This window comes from Mesocricetus auratus, unplaced genomic scaffold (genome assembly GCF_017639785.1).
Source record: "Mesocricetus auratus isolate SY011 unplaced genomic scaffold, BCM_Maur_2.0 Super-Scaffold_100015, whole genome shotgun sequence".
Classification (NCBI taxonomy): Eukaryota; Metazoa; Chordata; class Mammalia; order Rodentia; family Cricetidae; genus Mesocricetus; species Mesocricetus auratus.
Window position 1 is genome coordinate 5,435,507 of NW_024429198.1, and position 23,822 is coordinate 5,459,328.

The 23,822-nt window shown below is 37.3% G+C and overlaps 1 protein-coding gene across 1 annotated transcript in view; it reads left to right on the forward strand.

Annotated features, from left to right (window-relative positions):
- Positions 1–23,822, forward strand: part of Lmbrd2 (LMBR1 domain containing 2) — a 55,909-nt gene that overhangs the window by 24,554 nt on the left and 7,533 nt on the right. Inside the window, exons 9-16 of the mRNA XM_013119063.3 lie at positions 169–352; positions 3,027–3,208; positions 3,908–4,041; positions 5,489–5,594; positions 6,101–6,198; positions 10,183–10,286; positions 11,848–11,894; positions 13,584–13,689. Coding sequence (XP_012974517.1) covers positions 169–352; positions 3,027–3,208; positions 3,908–4,041; positions 5,489–5,594; positions 6,101–6,198; positions 10,183–10,286; positions 11,848–11,894; positions 13,584–13,689 — 961 coding nt within the window. The remainder of the gene's footprint in view (positions 1–168; positions 353–3,026; positions 3,209–3,907; positions 4,042–5,488; positions 5,595–6,100; positions 6,199–10,182; positions 10,287–11,847; positions 11,895–13,583; positions 13,690–23,822) is intronic.

A 23,822-nucleotide genomic window follows, 5' to 3' on the forward strand; every position in this document is an offset into this window, starting at 1 on the left:
ATCAAGGAAGTAATTTGAAATTTCAAAACGTTAACATCCTTGGCCACATTTAGACAATTCCATTAGTGCTACTTTATTAAGACAAAAACAAATCAAACCCCATTCTCTAGCAAAATGTTGACCCACTGTTCAGTCATGCTGACTGACTTACCCTTCTCTGTTTTTAAGGTCATTTACTCAGTTCAAAGGCACCGTCGAACTCAAGTACAATGGCAGATTCTTTTGGAACAGGCATTCTATCTAGAAGATGTAGCTAAGAATGAAACGAGTGCAACTCATCAGTTTGTTCACACCTTTCAGTCACCCGAGCCAGAAAACCGATTTTTCCAATATTTTTATAATCCTACAGTTGGTATGTAATTTGACATAACTTCCAAAGTTAATAATTTTTCTATGAGGAAAATGGATGTTTCATCAATATAATACTGACTTATATTTGTATATTAATTTGTTCCATAAGGTGATATTAGATAGCTGATAAACTTATCTCAAAATAATTATTTTACTTCTAAATTTCCTCCCAGAAGTCATTGGTTGCTTAAATTCTTTGTGTAGGGGTGGGACCCCATGGAATTTCCCTCTTCCAAGTTAGCATGTCCATTGTTAACATCTTCTAAGTTAACATTGTTCATTGCCATTGTTCCAGTCTTGATATAGCCATTTGTAGAGAAGATTGTTTCACCATGGACTCCTGGTGTTCTGAGTTTTACAATCTTTCTGCTTCCTCTTCCATGATGTTCCTGAACCACAGATATAGGAGCTGTGATATAGTTAAAAAAAATTACAGATAAAATATTTGATAACAAAACAGGTTGTAATGCTATATAATTTTATTGAAGTTGTTTGAAATATCAATTGTCACTAACAATGAATCTCACTATAAATGTGTATCATGACATGAGCTATTGATGTAAAACTTTATTAATTAGCTATACTTTAAAAACTGAGCATTCTGAGTGTTAACAGAAATTTTTACATTATTCATCTACAGTATTTAAAATATTGGCTCCGTAATATTTGATGGTATTTCTTTCAAATAAACATTGTGTTTATTTTTAAAAGTTTTTTGAAGTTTCTTAATATATTTATGCCTATGATTTTAAGTATACATACATATACAAAATGCAATTTGAAACCAGTTTGCATACATAATCAAACATTTGCTTAGAGACCAAGAATAAATAAATGAATAAGTACTAAAAAGAAACAGAAAAGGGTAATAGCTGTGGTTTGGGCGGGGGGCTTGAAGTATAGCTTATTATTGGAAAATAATATTACAGAGAGGAAAATTACTAAAGCCATAGAGAACTCTGGAGCAGTATTCATGGACAATACAGATGAGATAGGAAATAGTAAACAATGAACAGAATGGCCTTGCATTAGGAGGTGAGACTGACAGACATACAGTTTTAGTGAGAAAATATAATGGTAAAAATGTTGGTAAGTCTTCTGACTGCTTATACTCTCTTAGGAATGTACTGACAATAAATACAAGAAGGAGAGTTTTCAAGAAGGTAAAAAATAGTCACATGGGAAATGGATGTGGAAGAAAATGGAGAATTACAGTAAGCTGTCCAGGTGTGCTAAAGGTCTGTTTGAAGTTGGTGATAATTTAAAGTGAGAATAGTCAGTAAAGATGTGTCTTTCTTCTGCAGTGTACATGTATACAGACTCAGAGTACCCAAGGAGTTGGATCAAACAGTGTGGTTTAACCAAACAAATACAGTGAAGCAAGAGAGGGTAAAGAAATTGGGACTGGAGAGTAGTTATCCTCAAAGACTATGGAATCTGAGCTGGGAAAGGAAGGAAGGACATTAAAATTGTTCAATAACAGTAAAAAGGTAAAAGAATAAATATCTTATTTGTCCTCATAGTCAGTATAGTTGGATACAGATGAAGATGATGAATTTGAACTTTATGGAAAGATTGCCATTGTAGCATTAAAGGTTTAGGAAAAGCCATTGAAATGAGTAATCAAGTTAAAGAGGAGTATTAGATGGTGATCTCATTAGAGAGAGGAGATGGAAGCAATGAAAAAAAAAAGAATTGTCTGTGTGGATATTTAAATAATCAGGAATTACCCTGAGGGTACAGTGGAAAAGTCAGTGAAACTAGACCTTAGCTTTTTAATAAGTGAAACAAAAATATAGCTTTGTTGCAAGCTGTAACCCAGTGGTAGGTATGTTTAGGTCACACTAACCCTGGGTTCAGTCTTCAATGTGATGGATGATGGATAGATGAAGATCTTTTTCAGTTTATTGAGCTTTCTTTTAACCTTTCTTTTATTACTAAAACTCAGACAATAAAACCAGAACTTCACAAACTATTCTCATGTAACTAACCAGGTTCTTCATATGTTAACATTTTATTAGATTGATTTGCTCTTCCTTTCTCTACATACATTTTTTTCCTTAATCTTTCAGAGCTGTATCCATGCATGAGGTCTTTTGTCCCCTAGGAATTTCAGTGTATACTCTCTAAAACTATAGCTTCTCAAGTGTAACTCTAATAATTAGAGAATTAACATTAGTAATTTACTATTACTTATATCCCTTATGCATATTTTGATTAATTATGATAGTGATACTCTTTGGAAAGAAAACTAAAGCTCACATATTGTATTCAGTTCTCACTTTTTTTAGTCTTTTAAAATCTGGAACAGTTTTTCTGTCCTGTGTGTTTTAGCCTCTTTGTATTTTATAGCGTTAGTGTTTATGGATAGCACAGGCTAGTTCTTTACTGATTATCCCCACATTGGAGTTTGACAAGCCCTCATGATTAGATACAGCTTATTTTCAGGAATACTGCAAAGGTGACGTCATGCTCTCCTGAGTGCATCAGAGCAGGAAGCACATGGGATATCAGTTTGTACACTGCTGTTGGTCATTTGGCTAGAGTAATGTCTGATTTTCCACTGTGAAGATGCTACCTTTCTCTGTGTTGTCTGATTGGGTGCTTGTTTGAAAGTCTATAAGTACTCTATTACTGATTTAGTTTCCTAATTGTGTGTTTCTTGTATTTTCCAGAATGGTACTGGGAATGCCTGTTACGTCCATGGTTTCACAGGATCCTTGCTGTGGTTTTGTCCGTCTTCTCTGTGATTGTTGTGTGGTCAGAGTGCACCTTCTTTAGCACGACTCCTGTCTTGTCTCTCTTTGCAGTCTTCATACAGCTGGCAGAAAAGACATACAACTATATTTATATTGAGGTCAGTTTTTTTTCATATCTGTCATAGATACATACCAGTTCATGCAGAAGCTTTAACTATTGTATCTTTCCCCATGTTTCTTCTAGTAAGAATGAAAGTAGTGGAGTTTCCCACAGTTCTGTTGTTCAGACTCCCAAAACTGATGTTCATCAGTTTACCCAGACGATAAGTAGTAGGAGCTGTAGTTGAAGATCAATGAGAAAGTATAAGATAGTGAAAAAGTGCCGGGCGTTGGTGGCGCACGCCTTTAATCCCAGCACTCGGGAGGCAGAGGCAGGAGGATCTCTGTGAGTTCGAGGCCAGGCTCGACCGACAGCCTCCAAAACAGAGAAACCCTGTCTCGTAAAACCAAAAAAAAAAAAAAAAAAAGATAGTGAAAAAGTATAGAATAGTAGAGGAGGTTACTTTGATCCTCTTTTGTCACTGAAACTATGCAACTTATTGTCTTTCTGTAGAGTTGTCAAGAGAATAGGTAAACAGTTTCCTTCAGGGCTCTCAAAGTCAAAACTTTGGATCTAGGAGGTTGAACTAGTTGAAATGTAGATTGATTTTCAAAATTTCATCTTAGCTATTAAAAAAAAGGTACTATTTATAGTTCTAGTTTAGAATATCAGTAAATGTAGCCAGGGCTAATGATAATTCTTATGGCAGTAAATAAAGTAATAAAATCTTAAATCAAGTTTTAACTGTTTTTTCCAGATTGCTTGTTTCCTTTCCATCTTCTTCTTAAGTATCTGTGTTTACTCTACTGTGTTCAGGATTCGAGTGTTTAATTACTACTACTTGGCTTCACATCATCAGACTGATGCCTACAGTCTTCTTTTCAGTGGCATGTAAGTAGACTTGAGCTTAGGAAAAAGAAATGCTTCCATTTGAAGTGATAATTATAAATCATAGCTCTCTTATTTCTTGTTCATGGATGTTGAACTAATTGATTTCTTTTTTTTTAATTATTAGATAGGTATTTGTGATCACCAGCTAAATTCTGCTTGATGTTTATGGCTAAATTATGAATGCTTTGTTAGTGAAAAAGACACAGTGAGCCTGAACTTATCAATCTGAAACTAAGTATATGAACAGTTGAGAGTTATATCAGACGTAAATAGTGTTCTCAGAGTGGCCTAAAACTGAATAGAAGTTCTAAGAATGCAAAGAGGAGCTTTTCTTTCCTGGAGAAATGTAGAAGGCTGGCTTTAGCTACAGGTAATCGATCCAGGCTACTTATTAGTCAGGTGTATTAGGTATTTATAAGGACTAGGCTCAGAGAAGTTCAGAGTAATATCTGGTGTCAAACTTTGTCTTATAAAAAATCAAAACCACTGGTTAGTTTCTTGTAACTGTTACAAAATACCTGACACAACTTTGGGGAAGAAAGATTTATTATGTCTAAAGGTTTCAGAGACTTGTTTGAACCTAAAGTGAGGCTGCACTTGGCAAGGAGAGTGCACTGGAGCAGAGCTATCCACCTCATGGTACATAGGAAGCAAAGACAGACTAATAGGACCCCAAACATGGTATCTTTCCATTTATAGTGCCAGGTAACCTGCTTCTTCTATCTAGGCCTAAACATTACACCATCCCAGAAAATAGAGCCACTGATTAAAGGCGAACCCTTCAACAAGTGAGCCTATGGCAGTCCTTCCATATTTAAGCTGTAACGTGAATTTTTAGAATGTTACAGATACACTGTATAACCTTTTTCAAGCTTTTCATCATGGTGACATTGTCTGTAGTTGCTGTACAATACCAAACTAGGAAATTTATACTGTATATTACTGTTAGCAGCACTGTAAGCTTTAGTTAGTTCTTATATTTCATTCTTCATTTGTGTGTAGATTCCCACAGCTATCACCACCACCTTAGAGCGTTCTCTCACTACAAAAGAACTCTTGTTGATACTACCTCCTTATATCTAAACCTTTCCATTCACCCAACCCCGTTCTCCAACCCTAGCAATGTAAGATACTCATTTTATACTTGATCTTAACCAGAATGCTAAATGCAGGCACCCCGAGGGCTGCGATTAAGTATATAGGCACTTGTGTTCTTAAAGGAAATGTGATTAATAGGATTTCAGAATATGTCTCCAGTAAGAGCAATTCAAATAATTATCAAATTATATATAACATGCAAATATATAAAAATTATAGTTACAATGATCTGAAATGTTTTAAAAATATTATATATGATACTTTTATAACAAATATATATTTACTATGGTGTAAATTTTATTTTGTTATAGTTAAAATATATGTTGATACTTTTAAATGTTTATTGTAGGTTATTTTGCCGTTTGACTCCCCCTTTATGTCTTAACTTCTTGGGATTGACCCATATGGATTCATCCATCTCTCACCAGAATACCCAGCCAACTGCATATACTTCTGTAAGTATGACTCTTAGGTTCATTATCTATGTCAGGTGTTGTTATGAGTCGTCTTCTACTATCAGTAGACAAACTCTGTAGCATTATTGAACACCTTTTTTATCACTAAAGCCTTCACTTAAAGGCTATGTATGTAATTACTAATAAGGGCATTAAAGTAGTTTTCCTTATAAAATTATAAAAAAATGTTTTTTCTTCATATAAATTACTTAGATGCACTGCATTAAAAACCTGTCTCATAGTAGCATTAGCGCTTATATATATGTAATCTTTTTTTATATGCAATCTTAATGCCTAAGGTTTTGTAGTAGTTATAAAATACTAGAATTCTTTAGAAGAAAACCTTAACAAAAAGAAAGTTTAAGAAATACCTACCACTTGGTACTTTGTTTCTAAATTTTGAGAAGTCTAATTTGTTGATATAACTGCCTGTGGGTAAATTTTATTATGATAGGAAGAATGAAAACGTGAAACTGTGCTGATTTAACTCTTCTCTTGCTCTTCAGATCATGGGTTCCATGAAAGTTTTATCCTTTATTGCAGATGGATTCTATATATATTATCCTATGTTGGTGGTAATTCTCTGCATTGCTACTTATTTTAGGTAAGAAATTCAACATTTCTTTTTCTCATGCTCTTAGTTGGATATAGATATCCTTTCCCCTTAAAACTCCCTTGAATATTTGCTGGCTTGGTTTTAGTTATTTAGTTTTCAAAGGTTATGAGAACAAGGGTAGTTTGAAGGGCCCTTTGGGGTGTTTGAGTCATTGTGTTACGGTTATGTAGGCTATAGAGTGATAAGAGAAATTGAAGGATGGTAAAGTCCTGGTCTCTGACACTGATAGCCAGTATGGTTTATATACCCTTCCACATCTAGCTTCTTTACTGTACACGATTTAGTCTTTGGGCTTTTCCCGTAATTGTTGCTGGGTTTCTAAATCCTGCAGATGATAGCCAACACACAGATTGCACTTACATTCAGGAAGTATGTATAAAGTTTGAAGAGAAAAACTTCTCTGTGTCTAGTAGGTGCACAAGCTACTCTTCTTGTGGACTCAGAGAAGATTATAAGGTCTTGGCAAAGGTAGATTCAAAAGAGTTAAAGCTATTACAGTAATGAAACTAATACCAGCCATAGTTACCCATATAAGACCTATACAATATCAAGTCAGAAGTAGTTCCTGCAGAGATAGGGATTGATCTCCAGGTCCCACTCTGCCTGAGGATCGATTGGTAGTTGATAGATGCTCTGGAAGATGACATTCTTCTTTGAGGCTGAGGTAGGTTTCCCATGCTCTAGTGACTGGTCGTACATCCATGCATATATGAGAAGCCTTCATTGGATTTAGTGGAGTATTGCTTTAGAAAAAGATGCCAAGTTATGTGGGGAGGTATTAGGAAGTATGATGACAGTTGGAGGGGGAAAGTAGAGATTATGTGTAATCATATTCATTCTATACATATATCACATTTTTATGAGGGGGCGGGGTTTTGAGACAGGGTTTCTCTGTGGCTTTGGAGGTTGTCCTGGAACTCACTCTGTAGACCAACCTGGCTTCAAAGTCACAGAGATCCACCTGCCCCTGCCTCCCAAGTGCTGGGATTAAAGGTGTGTGCCACCACTGCCTGGTGATATATCACATTCTTAATTTAAAAAAAAAAGCATATGCTTGCCTTAGCATCCTGTTTCTTAGTTTCTCATACATATTCCACACCCTTATACTCTTGCCCCTGCTTCAATGTCCCAAGACATATCCAAATTTATAAAAACATTTATTAATATAAACCAGTTTGCTTTTCTAATGAAAGAAAGTTTATTAACTTTTATTTAAATCCTATATTATTAGTACATAAATGTTATAAATAATATATCAACATACTAGTATTAGAATAATAAGCAATCATGTTGTTTAAATGCTCTACCAAATTAAAATTTTTTACTTTTCGATAAAATAGCTAAAAGATTATAATTTAAAGCAAGACTTAGTTGAGCATTATGGCACGTGTCTACAAGCCCAGGGTTTTGTAGGATAAGACAGAACTATATAGCAAGACCCTGTTTCAAGACAAAAACTTAAAGTAAAATAAGATAAAAATATTAACACAAGCTGACACTAAAACTATTGCTTTGAATTTTGCCTTTAAGGTAGAAAAAACAATAGCAGACTTTATATGTTTAATGCTGCTTTTATTATATGTTTACTCATTTAAAAGTTTTATAAAAGTATTAATGGAACATCATGAATGTAAGTACATCTTTTCCTGTTAGTTGTCATATTGGGAATATAAGCATTTTGAGATCAAATGGCTCTATGGCTCAAAATAATATAAATCGAATAATACTTTGTCAAATATAAAATCCTAATATAAGAAATAAGAAAGGAGATTATTAAAAAAATAATCATTATGGGGCTGGAAATGTAGCTCAATAATGTATTACCTAGAATGCCCAGCACCCTAGGTTTGATTGCCAGAAGTAGTACAAGCATCTGCACATGCAGCGCGTGTGGGCGCGCGCACACACACACACACACACACACCAAAAAAGAAAAAGCACTAAAGGTTTCTTTCTAAGCTGGGAGTGGTGGTGTGGTGTATGTTGTGGGCAGGCAGCAGGAAGATCCTGCCTTTTGAGAGCAGCCTGAGCTGCATAGTGATCTTAACATGTTAATGTGAGTTTCTCTCAAAGAAAAGATGAGCTTTCCTCAAAGCCATACATACAGTCTGAGTTACTCAGATATTTACACATGTCTTAGTATAAATCAAAGATTTTCACTTTAACAGTCGTTTTCCTTTCTTTACACACATATCTTTCTCCAGTCCCTCAGTTGTGTTTCCATGAATACAAAGGATAAATATGTATGTTGTAAGAGATTGAGTGTTACAGCTCTGGAGCTGCAAAGGTATCCTGACTTACTGGGAAAAGCCAGGCTATACCTAGAACTGCAATAGGATAGGTCAGCTCTGTAGGGAAAGGTTTCCTGACTTGCTGGGAAGTTGGGTAATAAGGTAAAGCTGGGATGCAGTGGGGGATGGCCTTCCTGCAAGATATAGCAGTCCTGCTCCTCTCCCAGAGAGAGCTTAAGAGCTTTCCAGAAGATGTTGTCTTTTCCTCTTCACTCAGCTAAACAACCGCAATGCTCTGCAGAAATGTAGCAATATCCTCCGGCTCCAGTGAAAAGTTGTTACTTTTTCTGCTCATCCTTGCTCAGCTGCCCCCCCTCCCCCTGCCCCCCAGGGTCTCAGCAAGGTTTTTTTCTACCCAGTCCTCTAACAAATGTCTCAGCAAGGTTCTTCTATTCTGTGCTGGTGAATGAAGATCTTCACCCAAGTCTCTTTTGAGAAAGATTTATTTGGGAAGGAGGAATCCAGGAGAATGGCTGCCTCTGCCAGGGTGGGAAAGCACAGCCTGCAACTGAACAGGCTGTGCTTTTTAGGGGTGTTTTCCCAGGGAGAAGTTTTTTTTTCTGCTTAGGGATTGGTTAGTTTTCCTATTCAGGGATTGATTAGTTTAGTTGGTCAGGGACAAAGTTGGTTCTGGTTTCATGGCCCAACTGTGTTTCTTTCACTGGCCCTTTTTAGCTTTTTTTTTTCTTCTCTATTTTCAGAGGTAAGGCATATGTCTTTTCACTGGCTGTGGTTCTAGGGCCACAGTAGGAATTGTGTGATAGTAGGATTTTAGCAGTATGTATTAATCCTGTCTATCCACTCTTGCTTCCTCCCTTGTGTGCCATGTTTTAAAGTACACTTGTCCTATATGACAATCAGATTAAAATGCCAAATAACCTTTCAAGTAACTAGCCTCCAAATAAGATATGATGATCATTCATAGTATATAATAGAAACTGTTTAATTCCTGAGGGAAAACAAAGCATAACATTAAAATTTGCATAATTGAGGTAATCCTAAAACAAGCAGGGTGTCTAAATCTTGCAATCACAGCACTTGATAGGCTGAGGGAGGAGGATCACCATGAGTTTGAGGCAAGCCTATTCCATACAGTGAACTCTAGAACAGCTTGAACTTCAGAGTGGCACCATGTCTCAGAAATCAAAAGATTTTCTAAACAAGAAATCTCTTTATGTAGAAATTCTGATTTTCATATGTATTTTTGGTATTATAACTGTTCTTTGAATATTTTAAAAAGAAGTTGATTTTATTATAACCATTGCTTAACGTTCTAGTATAATTATTATCTAAAGATGTGCTGATAGTTTGGCCTGTTTACTTCTATGTAAATATAAGAAGTCTTATTTTGCTGAGTAAAATATGCAACATTAAGTTTGTTTTGTTTTGAGACATAGTTTCACTATAACTTCAGGTAGCCTTAAACTCATGACAACCCTTCTGCTTCAGTCCACCAAATATTGCGATTATAGGCATGAAACTTCATACAAGGCTGGACATAAGCATTTCTAAAAGAAAGAGAAATAAGTACCTTGTGTAGAATGATTAACTGCATTGCTATGCAATTTGCCATGAAACTAATAATCATGGTTTCTCTGGGAGTGACAATAGTAAAGAACAATGTATCAAAATATTTACAAAGTGAAATAATGCTTTCTGTTTTGAAATCTGCTTCCATTAGTTTGGGAACCCGTTGTTTGAATCTGCTTGGTTTCCAGCAGTTCATGGGAGACAATGATATGACATCAGATCTAGTTGATGAAGGAAAAGAACTAATCAGACGAGGTAAGATCTGTTATTTTAAGATAAATAAAGAGACAGTTGTAAGTGCTAAGATTCAAATACAAAATTAATGTTTGCAAAATTTGCATATAATTTTTCTCCACTTTAAGAAACACAGTGGGCCTTTTTCCTCCTACTGGGTTTCCTTGTCCAGCCTTAATATGAGGGGATGTGCCTAGTTTTATTATGACTTAATATGCCATGTTTGGTTGATATCCCTGAGAGGTCTGCCCTTTTCTGAAGAGAAAGGAGGAGGAGGAGGAGGAGATCTGTGGGAGAGGAGAGGTTGGAGAAGGGCCTGGGTGGAGATGAGGGAGGGGAAACTGCAATTAGGATGTAATATATGAGAAGAATAAAAAAATATATATAAACCTTTTTTAAATTTAAAAAAGAAATACAGTGGTTTAACCTAAAATATGTATGTAATGTAAGATTTATGGTGAAGAAATTCTGCAGCATAAATTGTTAGTTTATCTGCAACTAGATAATGACCACTTATGATCTTGTAGTTTGAAGCAAAATACCTGAGATAGTTTGCAGGGAGGAAAGACAGCTTATTTCAATTCCCAGTTTTAGTGGTCACTTGCCTTTTAACAAGTGTAATATGTAAGAGAGCACGGCAGTTTATCCATATAGAAGCAATGAGAGACACAGGAAGTTGCTGTGTTCCCAGTAATCTGTTCAGTTTCCCCCAATGACTTAACTTTCCCCCATTAGGCCCTTACTTTGAAGGCTCTACCACCTGCTAACAGAAGCACAACCCGGTGACCAAGACTTTAGGGAACATCCAAGATCAAAACCATAGCAGAGCTGTTTTGTCTTTGTCCTGAAACATATTTGCCAAGTTCTATACAACCTGAAGCTCATTAGTTTAGAGTTATTAGTTTGCTACTATGTGTGAAATTATTCAAGCTGTTTTTTCCTTCTTAGAATATTATGATCATTGGTATGAGAATGTGAGTACTATTAAAATGTAGAGAACTTTCCCAAAACCCATTCACAAAGTAGAATATATTAAGTTTTCTTTTGTTCAAGTGGTATTAGGATGGGTGGGGACATTGTTTCTAAGTCTCCAGAATCTAGCTTTCACATGCTCTCCTATGTAAGTAGTGCCTATTTGATGTTATAATTCTGCATTTGGCATAGCACCTCCCCTTCATTATATTAGAATGGTAACTTGGGAGATACTGAGAGAATGAGTGACAGAATCACTACTCTGGAGCCCCAAGCACTGCACATGTAACCTGAAGAGCTTATATGAGAACAGAATTATATAAAAAGTATAAATTTCACCTAGAAGAAAAGTCTAAATGAGAATAGACACTACAGAACAACAAATTTGAGATCACCATGAGGCAGGAGATTCTTCCCTAAAGGTAGACAGGCTACAAAGCCATCTCTAGCAAAACAGGGAAACATCACCTATGTTTTGAGGTGAACTTGCAGGCCCTTTCTAACAGTAACCTGTTGCTTTAATTGTGTAGTAAGCTCTCCTTGCTTTGGTTACTCTATATCTAATTAAACCATATTATACTAAATTTGAGGCCATTTTTCTCGTCTTTAGAGAAAAGAAAAAGGCAAAGGCAAGAGGAAGGTGAAAATCGAAGAAGAGTAAGTGCAATATTTTATTAAATTGCTGTTAACCGAAACATCTAGGAAACACCCTAAGAATCTTACTTGGAGTAAATGGTTGGAGGTGAGAAACAATAGGTAAATGGCAAAGGATGTCTGAGATGTTCTGCCTGAGTGCATGCCTTTGTACTGTGTGCACACCTGGTATCCAGAGTCCACAAGAGGGCACTGCTCACCTAGAACTATTTATTCAATGAATAGATTCATGCAGTTTTGTTAATAAAATATTTGGGTTGCTTGGAAAAAAAATGCTTTTTTAATGTGGCATTTGTATTTTCCTCTTCAATTTCTCTTGAGTCCCTCATTTGCTGAGACAATCATCTTTTTTTTTTTGTCTTTTTTTTTTTTTTTTTTTTTTTTTTTTTACGAGACAGGGTTTCTCTGTATTGTTTTGGAGGCTCAGCCCAGCCTCGAACTCACAGAGATCCACCTGTCTTTGCCTCCCGAGTGCTGGGATTAAAGGCGTGCGCCACCACCGCCCGGCGAGACAATCATCTTTGAGAGGATGAGAAAAAGAAAGAAAATCTATTCACAATTTCTACAGTGTTTGAACACTGACATATTTACTCTGGAAAGTAACTAAGAGTTGTCTTTGTATGTTCTAGTATATGCCATGTAAAAGAAGATTTGTATATTGGGTATGGTGGCACATACCTTTAATCCCCAGAGGCCGAGACAGGCAGATCTTTGAGTGCTAGGCCAGCCTGTTCAACGTAGCAAGTTTGAGACCCTCTAGGGCATAGTGAGACTCTGTCTCAAAATAAGTATTTTTAAAAGATTGATAGATTTGTTCATTATTTCAGAAGTAGATGTCTTCTTTATGTCATAATTAGAACCAAACAGTAGACATTACTGGAGATTGATTTCACCTTCTATTAGGACAGTGGTTCTCAACCTGTGGGTCATGACTCCTGGGGTCAAATGATCCTTTCACAGGAATCACATATTAGATATTTGCATTATAATTCATAACAGTAGCAAAACTATAATTATGAAGTAGCAATGGAACTAATTTTAAGGTTGGGGGTCACCACAACATGAAGAATTGTATTAAAGGGTTGCAGTATTAGGAAAGTTGAGAACCACTGTATTAAGACTTCTAACTTCCACAGTTTACCAAAATTGTAATAGACTGACTACATAAACATAAAAAATATTGTATTCAAAGTGCCAAAAATATCTAGCATGAATATATACCTGCTTGTACAAAACACTGAATAGATGGCTCTCAAATGACCATTCCAATTAAATAGCTATAATGTATAGAATCTCAGTTAATGAGGCCATACTATCTTTCATGATAGCTCCTATATGAGTCAGTTTTATTATAGTTGTGTACAACCTCAATTAGTTACAAAAAAAGGGACTTATCAGATCTCTAGTATTTGTAGCTTGCTCAAGAAGAAGAAGTTTTTTAACATAACTTTTACATGGTCAAGGTAAGCTTGCTATTATAATTTTTTGACGTTTTAGATAGAATGTGTTAATATAGTCATGACCAGCAAAATGTTTTTGTTAAAATTAAATTATAAAAATTGATTCTAAAGATACTATTAAAATTTTACTGATTTCTAATGAATTTCTCATGAAAAATGGTTATATTAGTCTGCATATAGAATGTTGATCATATAACTTTTTATTACATATTTGATTGGGCTTCTGCCCTAGGAGTGGAAAGAACGTTATGGACACAACAGAGAAGATTCCACTAGGAACAGAAACGTTCATCCTGACCCCAAAGAGCCAAATTTCTCAGATACTACTACCAATTGGTGTAAGTAGCTTATTTCCTAGGTTGCTTAGGAATTACTTTATTAATGTTTGTGCTACATATATGTCTACAGTGACTTCCCTTTGTCATAACCCTTAGTGTGTACAAGGAAGGAGAAATGGGACATTAAATAGGTAGTTATAAGTGTATGAATCTAAATAAATTATTTCCAAGGCATGTTCTAGGGAGATACTTATTTCTTTTTTTATCATTTTTTATTTTAATTTTAAATAGCTTGTTTTACATGTCAATCCCAGTTCCCTCTCTCTCCCCTCCTCTGCCTCCCCTCCCCCCCCTCCCACCCTATTGCCAAATCCTTCCACATAGGGGATATCTAGAGTCTGTCATTTTACTCTTGGTAGGGTCCAGGCACTCTCCTAAGAGTCCAGGCTGAGAGAGCATCTCTCTTTGTGCTATAGGCACACGAAGACAGTTTGTATACCAGGGATAGACACTGATCCACAGCTCAGGGCCCCATAGGTTGCCCAGGCCTTCTCACTGACACTCCCATTTGGGGGGTCCAGATCAGTCCCATGCTGGCCTCCCCACTGTCGGTCTGGGGTCCAAGAGCTCTCCCCTGTTCAGATCAGCTGTCTCTGTTGGTTTTGCCAGCCCATTCTTTGCCAATTTGCTCATCACTCCTCTCTCTCTGTCACTGGGTTCCTTGGGTTCAGTTCAGTGATTAATTGTGTGTTTGCCTCTGCTTCCATCAGTCACAGGATGAAGGCTCCCGGATGGTTATAGATATCAAGTTCATTATCCGGAATGGGCATTCGATCCTATGATTCCCTCTTCCCCCTATTCTACCCCCACCCCCTCAACTTCCTGTTCCCCCATGACCAACTCCCTTCCTCTTCACCCCCTCTCTTCTTCCCAGGTCCCACTCCCCCCCACCCCTCGCCGTGTTCCCCATCCATTCAGAGGATCTTGTCTCCAATCCTCTTCTCTTGGGTACTATGCATATATGCATATCTTTTAGGTTCTTTCCTGTTTCCCAGACTCTCTATCTGTGGAAGTGCAGACTGGCACTATCCTGATCCATGTCTAAAATCCATATATGAGTGAGTACATACCATGTTTGTCTTTTTGCGACTGGGTTACCTCACTCAGGATGGTTTCTTCCAGTGCTATCCATTTCCCTGCGAATTTCAAGATTCCATTGTTTTTTTTCTGCTGAGTAATACTCCACTGTGTAAATGTACCACATTTTCTCTATCCACTCTTCAGTTGAGGGGCATCTAGGTTGCTTCCAGGTTCTGGCTATTACAAACAATGCTGCTATGAACATAGTGGAGCAGATGCCCTTGTTGTATGAACCTGCCTCATTTGGATAAATGCCTAAGAGTGGAATTGCTGGGTCTAGTGGTAGATTAATTTCCATTTTCCTGAGGAATCTCCATACTGATTTCCAAAGAGGCTGTATGAGTCGGCACTCCCACCAGCAGTGGAGGAGTGTTCCTCTCTCTCCACATCCTCTCCAGCATAAATTGTCTTCGGTGTTTTTGATTCTAGCCATTCTGACAGGAGTAAGATGGTATCTCAGAGTTGTTTTGATTTGCATTTCCCTGATGGCTAAGGATGTTGATCACTTTCTTAAGTATCTCTTGGCCATTTTAGCCTCCTCTACTGAGAATTCTCTATTTAGCTCTGTACCCCACCTTTCAAGTGGATCCTTTGGTATTTTGGAGACTTGTTTCTTGAGTTCTTTGTAAATTTTGGAGATTAGCCCTCTGTCAGATGTAGGGTTAGTGAATATCTTTTCCCATTCTGTGGCCTGCCTTTTTGTCTTTTTGACTGTGTCCTTTGCCTTATAGAAGCTTTTTAGTTTCAGAAGGTCCCATTTGTTAATTGTCGATCTCAGTGCCTGTGCCACTGGTGTTATGTTTAGGAAGTGGTCTCCTGTACCAACTCATTGAAGAGTATCTCCCACTTTCTCTTCTAAAAGTTTCAGTGTGGCTGGATTTATGTTGAGATCTTTGATCCATTTGGACTTAAGTTTTGTACAAGGCGATAAACCTGGATCTATCTGCAGTCTTCTGCATACCAGTACCCAGTTATGCCAGCACCATTTGTTGAAGATGCTTTCTTTTTTCCATTGTACAGTTTTAGCTTCTTTGGCAAAAATCAAGTGTTCATAGGTGTGTGGGTTAAAATTAGGGCTTTCGATTCGGTTCCATTGGTCTACCTGCCTATTTTTGTGCCAATACCAAGCTGTTTTCAGGACTATAGCTCTATAATAGAGCTTGAAGTCAGGTATGGTGATGCCTCCTGAAGTTCCTTTATTGTATAGGGATGTTTTGGCTATCCTGGGCCTTTTGTTTTTCCATATAAAGTTGATTAATGTTCTTTCCAGGTCCTTGAAGAATTGTGATGGAATTTTGATAGGGATTGCATTGAATCTATAGACTGCTTTTGGCAAGATTGCCATTTTTATTATGTTGATCCTACCAATCCAAGAGCATGGGAGATCTTTCCATTTTCTGGTATCTTCTTTGATTTCTTTCTTTAAAGACACAAAGTTCTTGATATACAGGTCTTTCACTTCCTTGGTTAACATTATCCCCAGATATTTGATGCTGTTTTTGGCTATTGTAAAAGGTGATGTTTCTCTGATTTCTTTCTCAGTCACTTCATCATCTACATATAATAGGGCCACTGATTTTTTTTAGTTTACCTTGTATCCTGCCACATTGCTGAAGGTGTTTATCAGCTCTAGGAGTAACCTTGCAGAGTTTTTTGGGTCACTTATGTAAACTATCATATCATCTGCAAATAGTGAAAGTTTGACTTCTTCTTTTCCTATTTGTATCCCCTTTATCTCCTTTTGTTGTCTTATTGCTATAGCTAGAACTTCAAGTACAATATTGAAGAGATATGGAGAGAGTGGACAGCCTTGTCTTGTTCCTGATTTTAGAGGAATTGCTTTGAGTTTCTCTCCATTTAGTTTGATGTTAGCTGTTGGTTTACTGTATATTGCTTTTATTATATTCAGGTACGTTCCTGTTATCCCTGATCTCTCTAGGACCTTTATCATGAAGGGGTGCTGGATTTTGTCAAAGGCTTTTTTAGCATCTAGTGAGATGATCATGTGGTTTTTCTTTCGCAGATTGTTAATATGGTGGATTACATTGATAGATTTTCTAGTGTTGAACCATCCCTGCATTCCTGGAATGAAGCCTACTTGATCATGGTGGATGATTTTTCTGATGTGTTCTTGAATCCGGTTTGCGAGTATTTTATTGAGTATTTTTGCATCAATGTTCATGAGGGAAATTGGTCTATAGTTCTCTTTCTTAGTTGTGTCTTTGTGTGGCTTGGGTATCAAGGTAATTGTAGCCTCGTAGAAAGAGTTTGGCAGTAAGCCTCCTGCTTCTATTGTGTGGAATACTTTGAGGAGTATTGGAATTAGCTCTTCTTTGAATTTCTGGTAGAATTCTGCACTGAAGCCATCTGGGCCTGGGCTTTTTTTGTTTGGGAGACTTTTGATGACTGCTTCTATTTCATTAGGGGTTATAGGTCTGTTTAGATTGTTTATCTGTTCTTGATTTAGTTTTGCCAAGTGATATCTACCCAGGAAATTGTCCATTTCCTTTAAATTTTCAAATTTTGTGGAGTACAGATTTTCAAAGTATGCCCTGATGATTCTCTGGATTTCCTCAGAGTCTGTTGTTATGTCCCCTTTTTCATCCCTGATTTTGTTAATTAGCATGCTCTCTCTCTGTCTTTTGGTTAGTTTGGACAGAGGTTTGTCTATTTTGTTGATTTTTCTCAAAGAACCAACTCTTTGTTTCATTGATTCTTCTCAGTGTTTTCCTGTTTCTACTTGATTGATTTCAACCCTCAATTTGATTATTTCCTGGCATCTGCTCCTCCTGGGGGAGTTTGCTTCTTTTTGTTCTAGAACATTCAGCTGTGCTATTAATTCTCTAGTATGACTGTTCTCCAGTTTTTTCATGTGAGCACTTAGTGCTATAAACTTTCCTCTCAGCACTGCTTTCAAAGTGTCCCATAAGTTTGTGTATGTTGTGTCTTCATTCTCATTGAAATCGAGGAAGTCTTTAATTTCTTTTTTTATTTGTTCCTTTACCCAAGGATGGTGCAATTGTGCATTGTTCAATCTCCATGAGTTTGTAGGGTTTCTGCGATTTGTGTTATTGTTGAATTCTAATGTTAATGCATGGTGGTCTGATAAGATGCAGGGGGTTATTCCAATTTTTTTGTATCTGTGGAGATTTGCTATGTTTCCTATTATGTGGTCAATTTTAGAGAAGGTTCCATGTGGTGCCAAGAAGAAGGTATATCCCTTTGTATTTGGGTGGAATGTTCTATAGATGTCTGTTAAACCCAGTTGGGTCATAACTTCTATTAGTTCTTTTGTTTCTTTGTTAAGTTTCTGTCTGGAGGTCCTGTCTAGCGGTGAGAGCAGACTGTTTAAGTCTCCTACTATTAGTGTGTGAGATTTTATGTGCATTTTGAGCTTTAGTAATGTTTCTTTCACGAATGTAGGTGCCTTTGTATTTGGGGCGTAGATGTTTAAAATTGAGACTTCGTCTTGATGTATTTTTCCTTTGATGAATATGAAGTGCCCTTCTTCATCTCTTTTGATTGATTTTAATTTGAAGTCTAATTTGTTAGATATTAGGATTGCTACGCCCGCTTGTTTCTTGGGGCCGTTTGATTGGAAGATCTTTTCCCAACCCTTTACTCTGAGATAACGTCTGTCTTTGATGTTGAGATGTGTTTCTTGTAGGCAGCAGAAGGAAGGGTTCTGTCTTCGTATCCATTCTGCTAGTCTGTGTCTTTTTATAGGCAAGTTGAGGCCGATGACATTGAGGGATATTAATGACCATTGATTGGTGATCCTTGTTTGCGCTTGATTTATTGTTAGTGAAGTTATTTTGTGTAGTTTCTCCTCCCTTTTTCTTTTGGTGTTTTGTAAAGTATGATTATATATTGCCTGTGTCTTTGTGAATGTAGTTATCTTCCTTGGCTCTAGGGTTTCCTTCTAGCATTTTCTGTAGAGCTGGATTCATGGATATGTATTGTTTAAATCTGGCTTTGTCATGGAATATTTTGTTTTCTCCACCTATGGTAATTGAGAGCTTTGCTGGATATAGTAGTCTGGGCTGGCATCCTTGTTCTCTTAGCGTTTGTAGGACATCTGACCAGGATCTTCTGGCTTTCATCGTTTCCATTGAGAAGTCAGGTGTAATTCGGATAGGTCTGCCTTTGTATGTTACTTGGCCTTTTTCTTTAGCTGCTCTTAATATTTTCTCTTTACTCTGTAGGTTTGATGTTTTGATTATTATATGGCGAGGTGACTTCTTTTTCTGGTCGAGCCTATTTGGTGTTCTGTAAGATTCTTGTACTGTCATTGGCATATCTTTCTTTAGGTTAGGGAAGTTTTCTTCTATGATTTTGTTGAATATGTTTTCTGTACCTTTAAGTTGAATTTCTTCACCTCCTTCTATACCTATTATTCTCAGGTTTGGCTTCTTCACGGTGTCCCATATTTCCTAGGTATTTTGTGTTAAGGATTTGTTGGTTTTGAGATTTTCTTTGGTTGACGACTCTATATCCTCTAATGAGTCTTCAACATCTGAGATTCTCTCTTCTATCTCTTGTATTCTATTGGTGATACTTGCATCTGTAGTTCCAGATCGTTTACCGAGCTTTTTTATTTCCAGCATCCCTTCATTCTGTGTTTTCTTTATCGTTTCTATTTCAGCTTTCAATCCTTCAACTGTTTGAGTTGTTTCCTTAATTTTTTTGGTTGTTTTTTTCTTGGTGCTCTTTAGATTCTTTGAGAGATTTATTTCTCGAATTTTTCCCCCATTTCATGGATTTTTTTTTTTGTTTTTTCTTCTATTTCTTTAAGGGATTTCCTTGTTTCTTCTTTGAGGGTCTCCATCATCTTCATGAAATAATTTTTAAGGTCTGTCTCCTCTTCTTCGTCTATGTAGTGCTTTTCAGGTCTTGCTGGTGTTGGATCCCTGGATTCTGGTAGGGTCATGTTGGTGTTTCTATTGCTGAGTGATCTCTTATGTCTTCTTCCCATCTCTTCTTCCAGTGGGTGCTGGTGGGGTCTTTCCATCTCCACTGGTCTCCTTCCTTCCTGCAGCTGAAGCTGGGGATGCTGAAGCTGGACTCGCTGGGGTTGGGGTCTTGGAGGGGCTGATGTCTTTCCTGTGTGGGCGGGTCTTCTGGATGCCGGGATCGGCCCCGAAGATCGAGGGGGATGGGTGATGGGCGGGCGGTCCCCGCCGGAGACCCAATCTCACCTCGAGATACTTATTTCTATTATTTATCTTGATTTGCTTTTCTACCCATTGATGTAAGTTGTTCATTTATTTTTTATAAGTATTGACTGACTCATATTCAAGTGCTCTCCAGTGTATACAGTGAGAAAAATAAATAAATTTCTTGTTCCCAGGATGTTCATAATTTAGGAAAGGACTGAAGTTAGCTATAAGCCCTCTACCACTGGTGTGAGTTAAGAAACCTCTGTGTGACACTGACCCAAGGAAGAAATAAACCCTTTGCCCTTGGGAAGTTACCAGGAACCCTGTTTTTACATAGAACTTTATATTGTGTAGGAGGCAAAGTTTTGTCTGTGGAGAAGATGAGATATTGCTGAAGAAGCGGCACCACTGAGGCTTCTGTGACTAAAGTTCTGTTTGAGATTGATGCTGAAGCAGGGATGGATATTTATATGAATACTTCTGTAATAAATTGATCCGAGTATTCAGAGGTGAAGGATAGTTACCCAGATGAAGGGGGTTTTAATTAGAAAAACAATAAGACATAGTGATGGAAGAGAATGTTTGGGAAGATGTGTTTTTCTCATGACTACAGTTTAAGTATGAGGAGGCTCATAAGAGGGTTATGAGACAGTTTAGAACAGGTACTGTCATGCTTAAAAGCATGTATTTTATATTGTTGGTAAGATTTTTAACTTGGAAAGAAACAGGATCTTTTTTAACTTTCATTTTTATTATTTTAAATATTCGTACAATATATTTTGATCATATTCTTACTGCTTTCCCATCTCCTCCCAGATCATTTCCCTCTGCCCACCAACTTCGTGTTGTTTTCTTTTTCTTAAAGCAAACAAAAACATAAAAAGAAAAAGGCACACTTAAAAAACATAAAACCGAACAAACAAACACCCACCATAAAGTATGTTTTGTGTTGGCTAACTATTGGTAAGCATGATGCCTGCCTTGGAGTTCGGTAGATAGACCCATTGTCACTCCATTTGAGGAAAACTGATTTTTCTCTCGCACCAGCTATCAGTTACAAATAGCATCTTGGTTATGGGTGGGACCTAGTGCCTGCCTTTCCTTCTCCATACTGGGATTTTGTCCACTTTGAGCATGTGCACATTCTATCATGGTCTATGTGAGTTAATGTGTGCATCAGCCCTATTGTGTCTGGAAGATGTTGTTTCCTTGGAGACATTCAACACCTCTGGCTCTTATAATCTTACCGCCCCCTCTTCTGCATAGGTCCCTGAACTTTGAGGAGAAAGGAGTGATATAACAACATCCTACTTAGGGATGAATACCTCATAGTCTTTCACTCTCTGCACATTGTCCAATTGTGGATCTCTATATTAATTACTTCAAGAAGAAGCTCTGTGGTGATATTTTGTTTGTGCTCCAACAAATAAGGCTTGCCTGAAGATCAGAAGGTGGAGCTAGTCACTAGTTAATTATAGAGACCAGGCAGTGGTGGCACACACTTTGGATCTCAGCACTTGGGATCTCATGCCTTTAATCCCAGCACTAGGGAGGTGGAGACAGGAAGTGCTGTGGCTGGGTGAAGAGAGGATGTAAGACAGGAGGAGACAGGAGCTCAGCCCCTTTTCAGTCTGAGGATTTTTTAGATGTAAGAACTTTAGTGGCTGGCTCCTTTGCTTCTCTGATCGTTCAGCATTTACCCCAATATCTGACTCTGGGTTTTTATTATTAAGACCAAGCAGAATTCCCTCTACAAAGCTCCTCTGCTGAGGGTTAAGCAGTGCACCAATCTATAGAAATAGAAATATGTCATTAGGATTCATTTTATTGTTATGCTCACTTAGAATGATAATAATAGTAGATTTTCTCCTTAGGGTCCATGACCTATCTAGTTTCAGTTTCTTGGTCACTTTACTGGTGTCAAACATGGGTTCTATTTTGTGCAGTGAGCTTTAAACTGACTTTAAAAAATAGTGTTTGGCTATTCTCATAACATTTATGCCACTGTTGCACCAATGGGTGTATTTTTCAGGCAGGTTGCTATTGGAACTCACAAGGGTCATAACGGGATGAGACTGATGGTTACTTTTCTCCTCCAGTAACATGAATAGTACCTTCCAACACTATAACATTAGTCAGTAGGGACAAAGCTTCTAGTTGAGCACCAGCTCAGTTTCTCCATGTTCAATGATAAGAAGCATGATATGTTGTTTTTGTTTAGAAGGATGAGTTTAATGACAGTATAAAATAGAATTTTCAAAGAAATGGAGCTCAGAAACCATTTAAAATCTGATTTTGTAGTGAAGTCAAGGAGTGATGAGTACCTAAAAGAAGGCAATCATACTTGAAATAAAGACAGAGGACTATTTGAAGGATATTTAGGGTAGAATATATAGTAAAGGGCAATGGTTTTAGGTAAAACTCAAAAACAGAAGAATCTGTAAAGGGATTTAGATGCTTACCATTGAAATAAAGTCTTCAGAATCTAAAGATCTCAAAGTATGAGAAAGTGGTTAAGAAAAGAACAAACACAAAGCATTGGATAGTGAGTTGGAGAATCACTGTTTGCTACAGGAATAAATGCATGAGAGAAACAATGAATTATTAACTCTAGTCACCAATAATGCCTTGATAAGAAAAAGAAAAAAAGAAGAAAAGCACTTCTCCATGGACTCAGCTTACTGTCTTCCATCCTCTGTCTGTCTGTAGTATGAGTCTGAATCTATGTCTGCCTGAAGGCTGCCTTGTAAATTGGGTATCTGTGTGTGTGTGTGTGTGTGTGTGTGTGTGTGTGTGTGTGTGTGTGTGTGTGTGTGTAACAAAGGGTTTCATTATGTCTTTATTGAACAGCATAGAAAGAATCACATAGGGAAGGAATAGGATACTACAGAGTTTCTCTGTATCCTTGGCTGTCCTGTAACTAGCTCTGTATACCAGGCTGGCTTCGAACTCACAAAAATCCACCTGCCTCTGCCTCCCTAGTATTGGGATTAAAGGTAAACCACTACCACCAGACTTTTTTACAGAAATCTTTAACAGTTTGTCAAAGAATTCAGTCACTGACTTCACTGATCCCAACAGACCTAGATAACAAATAGTACCTCAAACATCAGTATTTATCAACCAATATCCATGGGTAGATACTCATTTTAGAAGATTGCTTTCAACCTTTATATTTACTGCTTTTAACAAATGATACACATACCTTGTTCCTGGTCAGGAGCATGGATGAGTACATGACTTAAAATTATAGCTATAATGCCCTAGGTTGTAAAAATCAATTACATGGGAAATTCAAAGCAAGTAAGATTGCTTTTTGTTGTTTATGTTGGTTTTTTTTTGTTTTTTGTTTTGTTTTCTTTTTTTTTTTGAGACAGGGTTTCTCTGTATTGTTTTGGAGGCTGTCCTAGAACTCGCTCTGTAGACCAGACTGGCCTCGAACTCAAAGAGATCCACCTGCCTCTGCCTCCCGAGTACTGGAATTAAAGGTGTGCACCACCAAAGCCTGGCAGCAAGTAAGGTTGTTACATTGCTGTCTTAAATGAACGAACTGGGTACACATAGGATAGCAGTATAAGTGACCCCAGGGTGTGTTATTAACACTGGCTGTGAGGTCCAGCAAAGGTTTCAGTCTCTTAAAATGAAATAGATATTTTCATAATATTGCATCACCACATTAGGAAAGGGACTAAGAAAACAAAAACATGATGTGTAAAGAGAAGCCTTTTCCTTGAGAGAAGCTTTCCCGCCAGCCTGGTTCTAGAGCCGCATCAGTCCCAAGTAAACACACAGGAGGCTATATTAATTATGAAGCTCTTGGCCTTGCTTGTTTCTTACTGGCTAGCTCTGACTTAAGTAATTACCCCATAATTGTTAATCTACGTGTTTCTCTTA